This window comes from Brachyistius frenatus, unplaced genomic scaffold (assembly GCF_029030835.1).
Source record: "Brachyistius frenatus isolate BFR_SWC_R1_liver_20210118 unplaced genomic scaffold, ASM2903083v1 Contig_100, whole genome shotgun sequence".
In the NCBI taxonomy this organism is placed as follows: domain Eukaryota; kingdom Metazoa; phylum Chordata; class Actinopteri; family Embiotocidae; genus Brachyistius; species Brachyistius frenatus.
In genome coordinates, this window is record NW_027210699.1 from 1,226,202 (window position 1) to 1,232,977 (window position 6,776).

Below are 6,776 nucleotides of genomic sequence, written 5' to 3' on the forward strand. Positions count from 1 at the left end.
ACATGCTTGCCGCTAGTAAGAGAAGATGGAAAGGATCAAGAAGAGACAAAGGGGTAACAGTAGTGTACTCAGGTCGGGATGATAACCAACATCATGAGGGAGGGGGGGGGGTTCTGAAAAAGGTCTGGTGCAATGGGAATCTATCAACAGCCGACTCATGAAGGTAAAAATGAGAGGGAACCACATCACCACCATCATGATCATCCAGTGCCAATAAACAATGAGGATTAAGAAAGAAAAGACACATTCTATAAACAAATTTAAACTGAGTTAGAAGAGACACCACAACACGACTTGAAAATGGTGATTGATGGCCTAAATGCAAAAAGACGACAAAAGTCCGATAACAAGACGGAGCTCCGGCACCATGAACGACAGCAGGATCTCTGTACCACCAACTGTATGACTTTATTATTGAAGGAACCCAAACCGACCTGGTGTTCCCCCAATGGAAGAGACCGGAACCAGTACAAACCAACTGATGATCTGTGGTATCTACAGACAATCTCCCTGGGATGCCGTAGTGAGACGGAGACCCGACGCCAGCAGTGACCACAACCTGGTAACAGCAACACTGAAATATAAACTGAGGAGAACAGAGTAAAGAGCGATAGGATACCAACAACCTGATATGGAAAGAGTACTTGAACCCAGATTGAAAAATGTTTTTTGTCCTTCAGCTGGAGAACAGATTCCAAGCTCTGGCAGACATTGAAGAAAACCATGAACAAAAATACTCCGACAATGTCACCAACAACTGGAAATGAATCAGAAATGGCACACGCCAAACATAGATTAGCAAGCCGTTGAAAACAGACGACAACGGTCATGAAAGTTGAGCCAGAAAGGCTGCAGGAGAGGTACAAAGTACAGTAGAAGAGGAAGGTAAGGGGGCTTACATGGAAGACTTTTTAAAATAGAAGATGAAGCCAAAGGAGAGGAGCAAGGGAAGTTATACAAGATCACCGATATCATCTGTGGAAACACTGATGTGCCGGTCACAGACCTTTTTACATCCGCAGCAGAAATAGAAGCTTAGCAGGCAGAAACCTTCAGCAAAACATCGATGTGGAAGATATCGGACGACTCTGCTTCATTGTGAGGATCCCTCAGAAAGTTGCCCTCAGCAAATGCAACAACTGATTTTTTTTTTTGGTCTATTTCCAGAAAAATCCATGACAGAATTATAATACAACGATTATCAGATGAGATTGACAACAAACTTAGGAAAGACTGAGCAGGATTTCAGAAAGGTGCTGAACAAATATTCATCCTGCTACACAGCATCACTGAGCAGTGCACGGTGTTGCAGAGGCAACGGTCTACTAAGGATGCGTTTTATGCAAAGGAAACATTTGATTTCAATATTTGCTGGCTTTAGTCCCCATAGATCAGGGGTCTCCAACCAGTAGATCGTTCTCAGAGGAAATAAAGGTTGGAGACCTGTGTAGATTTCACTACACAGTTGGAGGTGGTTGCAATCTGCAACCTCACTGGTAGACGCCACTACATCATACACACCGTTTCTTTAAATTTAATTTTCAAAGATAAATGTAGTTAGCAGTATGTTTTACAATGTAAAAATATCAGTGCTCTCTACTGGACAAATTATGTAATATAAAGACCATTACCCATGGAGCATCCTTGACATTGGTCTATTGACATTTCTTGTTTCTACATGACCAACATACACATGCCATCACAGTGAACTGTAAACATAATATTAGTAGATACTATCTGCTTATTGAATTACTAAATACCTTGAAACTGGGATGCCACCAACTTCTCTTTTCTATATGTTAACCCTGAACATGTTTTTGAGGCCCTCACACTGACGCGTCCTCGTCTGGACAGACTGCAGGTTGGACGGATGCAGCCGCCAACATTTTTTCACATAAACCCACCATGTGTCTCACAGCGTCTGTACACAGCTGGGCAGTGACCTGCTCATTCATTGTGGGTCAGCCGAATGCTTAAACTGTCACTGAGGATATATAGAGCAAATAAAAGGAGCACAGTTGTCTTTAAGAGCTGACTTCAAGCCCGTTTCTGCTGAGGAGTCCATGATTGAGCCCAAACCCTACCTGCACACTCAATGTACATAATTATCACAATAATCAAATTGGCACAGATAATGTGGACCTTTATTGCTCACAGTGGGTAAACTTGTATTTTCCTCTGTGTTTTAGGATAAAACTTCATTTTTAAAATGTACCATGGCACGTTTTTTGCAGTGAATTGTAAAATCCATTGTCCCATTTTTTATTTTCCATAAGAACGACAACTTTAAGGCTGCAGAAATCACCTCGTTCATCCGTCACAACCAAATGCAGATGGAAAACTGTGGACAATTTAACATGCAACAACAATCATTAAAGACCTTTTTTTTTCTGTGGAAATAGTAGTTAAAATCCTTGACATAGTTAGTTTCTCACTGAACTTGTATTTGCTGAGGAGATTGTGAGATGCAGATGAAAGCAGCAAAAAGCCAGTAACTTTTAAAATATCCTGTCAGACCCTGAACACACTGTCATTCCTCTTTTAAAGCAGCCTTAAGATTGTTAAAATAACTTCTTGTTTTAAAATATGAAATACTGTACATGTATTTCTGCATTATATTAAACACATTTTCTCTGCCACTTGTATCTCCACAATCTAAGATTAAGCACTGATTTGGGCTGCATAGTGGGACTATGAACTGACACTGGCAAGTCAACGAGTTTAAAGAAATTAGCAACTATGGCTGATGAGGCAAGAGCTGAAAATAATGTTAGGAGACACTTCAGCAGCTGCAGATTCTCACGGGGCCAAACAGCTGTAATCCAACCTGCCTTTTGGATCTATGAAATGGAACAAACCTCAAACATGAGATCTATCAACAAGTCCGAAAAAAAAATGAAAATGGATTTACCAGACCGCCACAGGTGCTCACTGATGCCAGAGAGTCCGTGTGGTTGACGATGAAGCCGGAGTAGAAGCAGAGCTGCTTCATGGATAAGCGGCTGACGGCTGCACTGTGGTCCTTGTGCCTCTCCTCCACAACAAAATCCCTCGACAGAAACGTACTGTCTCGCGTTAGATTTAAGTACAGGTCGCTTCCAAAGGCGGGCAGAGACAGAATGATGTTGTCCGGGCCGGAGTGCGCTTCCCTCGAGGCGTCCACGGAGCGCTGACCGCGGCGCCTCAGCGTGCGCGGAGTGTGGTCGGGGGACAGGTGCGCCTCCTGGCCGGACAGCAGCCGGGGGAACACGGCATCTGTCTCCAGCTCAGCCTGGGCTGTTGGGCAGAGACACTTTCCATCAAACAGCGAGCACGATGGGTAAAAATAGCCTTCTATCCCTCAGTGGCTGAGCTGACTAACCGTCTGCTCTAATGCTCCACAACTCACACAGCCACGTTCAACTTCAGACCTCAACTTGTGCTTTCCCCCCCAAAAAAAATCTGCAGCCCTGCAACTCTTAAACACAGTGAAAGTCATTTCGGAGTATAAATACAGTAACTGTCGGAGGAGGTCGACAGCCGACGAGCTTTAACTCATCTGTAGTCACATATTCAGCAGTTTAACGGAGGAAGCGGGTTTCTTTAGTTGACCTATGTAAGAGAACCAGACGTACACAACTCAGAGCTCATGCGTAAGAGATCCAATTCTTACCAGTCAGTCCGACGCAGAGAAGACAGAGGAGCAGATGGGTAACATGGCTGTTACGCATGATAAGGCAAAGCAGGGTGGAAGAACTGGAAGAGCTTCGTGGCTTTTAGTTTGAGGAAACTAAAGCGCTTTGTAACGCAGCGCTCGGCCAGCTGAACTTTTCCTAAAGTAGGAGAAGTTGCGGTACCAGGCTGGACTGGCTTTGTAGCTCAGGACACGCCTACACAGCGCGGGCCGGCCTCTTCTCGCGTCCCATTGGTCCCGGTACACTCTGACCCGAGAAAACCCAAGAAACGTCTGCCCTCTCATTGGTCAGTGAAGCTCTCCGTCAGTGCCGGGGGTTGAAACCCTACACGTGGTTTCAAGTGGAGGAAAAGAGTGCAGATAATTAGCTTCAAAGCGTGTGTGTGTGTGTGTGTGTGTGTGTGTGTGTGTGTGTGTGTGTGTGTGTGTGTGTGTGTGTGTGTGTGTGTGTGTGTGTGTGTGTGTGTGTGTGTATATAAGAGTTTTTGTTAAGTCATTGGGACTTTTCCCAGTATAAAAACACCAGCCTTTACAAGAGACCAATAGTTATCTGGACTAAAGCTTGAATCTAATGCGGTTTGGTTAAGGTCAGGGTTCTGCATGAATTGGTTATGACTATAAGGCAGTGGTTAAAGAAGTATTCAGGTCGAGTAAAAATTACCAGTTTTGAAAAATGACTCCATTACATGTCAAAGTTCTGCATCAAAAAATCTGACACTGAAAGTTCAGACACACAAATCTGTTTTCAGTCTCTAGACTTTTTCTTTCATCTTTGATTTTTGCTGACATGTTGGATCATTTGAAAAAAAAATTAAATGAAACCATGTGAGAAGTTTCGTGGAAAATTTGGTGGAGCTGTTAACAACTTATCTCAAACGTGACACCAACTGAAGCTGTTTTGTAAGGATGTTAGAAGACAAACAATGTTGGAACGCCATCATTGTGTTCGATCTCCGTCTAAAAAGCAACTAAAGCAGTCAAATAAATGTAGTGGAGTAGAAAGCCAAATATTTATGAAATACAATCAACATCAAGTGGAAATACATATACCTCAAAATTATACTTTAGTACAGTACTTGAGTAAATGTACTAACTTTCCACAGCGCATTGTGGGTCCTACAATTCAGGATATGTCTCAACTTTCAACAGCTAGTCCGTCCTCATCCACGGTTATGCTGCAACAGTAAGAGGTGAGGAAGTCACGTTGCCATGGCAACAGAGTAAAAGATAAATTAGGCAGCGAGAAGTACAAATTTGCCTTTTCTCTGGGGAAAATGTTTTTTTCATGCACGGCGACACTGGAAATAAGACCATGGCATGAAGTGTCACGGGGTTGCGTGTCACACATGCGAGCACACGCTAAGTCGCCGCCAGTGTAGAATCAGCTGTTTTGATGCGTGCCATCACATGATTCATGTAAACTTCAGATAGTTCACCGACTGGATATAAAAGTGTTCGTAGCTTCAGGTCTAAAAAATTAGGCAGATGCAGAAGTGTCTTACTCTGCAATACCACCGAGGGCCACTAGAGGTCGGCTCCAACATATTATCAGGTTTCCAATCAGATGGGTCAGATCCACCGCTGGCTCCTCCCCCAGCTCATCCAAATATGGTCACTTCCTGCTCCAAACCGCTCCAAACGAGCAAGGTGGCGACGTCACTGTTGCCGTGTGGATAGTTCTCAAAATTTCATGGCAGCCAATTGTATAAATTCATAAAGAAAAAGAAAATTTAGATTTTTGGTCATTATTATTTTATTTATACAGCACACCACATGTGTTTTTAAAGAAGTAAAATTCTGTATTTTTGAGGACTAGTGTGAACAGCTGGTGTCATACCTGTCTTATTGACATTTTAATGTTGCCTTGTTTAAAGAGTATATTGCTGTTGTTTATTCCTTTAAATTTGAATTTATGTTATCACGCTTGTATGGTGGTCAAAAGGAATCACATCGTAACATCTATTGCTATTTTAAGATGTAGGGAAGGAATGTTTCAATATTCAGATCAGATTAATTATCTCCCATTTTATTCATTCATGGTGGTTTGAGTAATCCAATAGTCACTGAGGGTCTAATTAATCTTAATGACTAATGTAAATGTTATAATTTTATGGGACAGGAGACTGGCAGGTGACAATCAATGACTGTCAACTTACAGTCAGCAGCAGCACCAGTCGGCAGGCTGCAGGATTGACAGCATCTGTGCCAGACAGGAGGACTGGAGGTGGGAGGTGACTGGAGGCGGGCAGTGGATGAATCCACACCCTCCACACACAGACCAAAACATAAAGCACATGGCAGACAACAACAAACAGGGCAATGACAGAACCCAGGAAACAAAGGGACAAACACACAGAGTGTGTGTCCTGATGACATTTTTACATTCTTGCTCACACAGGTGAGTGTGAGGCACAGAGGAGATGAGAAATAGGAACATTTCAGTCACCTAAACCTGAGAGGGGAAAATAAATGTTTTAAATTAAATAGCAGTGGTAGTAATATGTTTATTGTTAGTTATGCTACATTGTGCTGATGCAAAGTTGTTAAAATTTTCTGTATTGGATAAAATGATTGATTTTAAATTATTTTAAAACAAAACTCCTGCGTGATGACGTCGTTTGGCTTAAAAAAAATACAAAGACAGATTATACCTATCATTTTAAAAATAAACACGGGTCATTTTTCACACATGTGCAATAAATATGTTTAAAATATGTTGTGCATCAGAGGGTTAATTTAGTTTAGTATAGTTTAATAAATATATGCATAACAGGGACCATTTGCACAACATATTAATCTCAAAAAGAGGAAATTGACATTAGTCCCTGGACAGGTGAGAGGAAATAATAAAATATCTACAGCAAATGGACGAACAGCCCACCACACAGGTGTACATGCACACACACATACTTAAAAAAGACACATATATCCAAAGTTATAAAAACAAGTTGTCAAATGTATAATTAATGCTAACAAATCTGGTTATGTAAAATCCATTTTTTACTTCACAGGGAAAGATATGGAAATGTGTGCAGGTTTTTCAACTGACTGGGAGCTTATTCCATTCATTAACAGCTTTAAAAGAAAAATGAAGCAAAGGCAG

The 6,776-nt window shown here is 41.9% G+C and overlaps 1 protein-coding gene across 1 annotated transcript in view; it reads right to left on the reverse strand.

Moving 5' to 3' along the window:
• Positions 1 to 3,790, reverse strand: part of adamts17 (ADAM metallopeptidase with thrombospondin type 1 motif, 17) — a 109,582-nt gene extending 105,792 nt beyond the window's left edge. Inside the window, exons 1-2 of the mRNA XM_069711442.1 lie at positions 3,653 to 3,790; positions 2,912 to 3,276 (exon numbers count right to left, since the gene is read on the reverse strand). Coding sequence (XP_069567543.1) covers positions 2,912 to 3,276; positions 3,653 to 3,710 — 423 coding nt within the window. The 5' untranslated portion in view covers positions 3,711 to 3,790. The remainder of the gene's footprint in view (positions 1 to 2,911; positions 3,277 to 3,652) is intronic.
• Between the last annotated feature and the right edge of the window lie 2,986 nt (positions 3,791 to 6,776).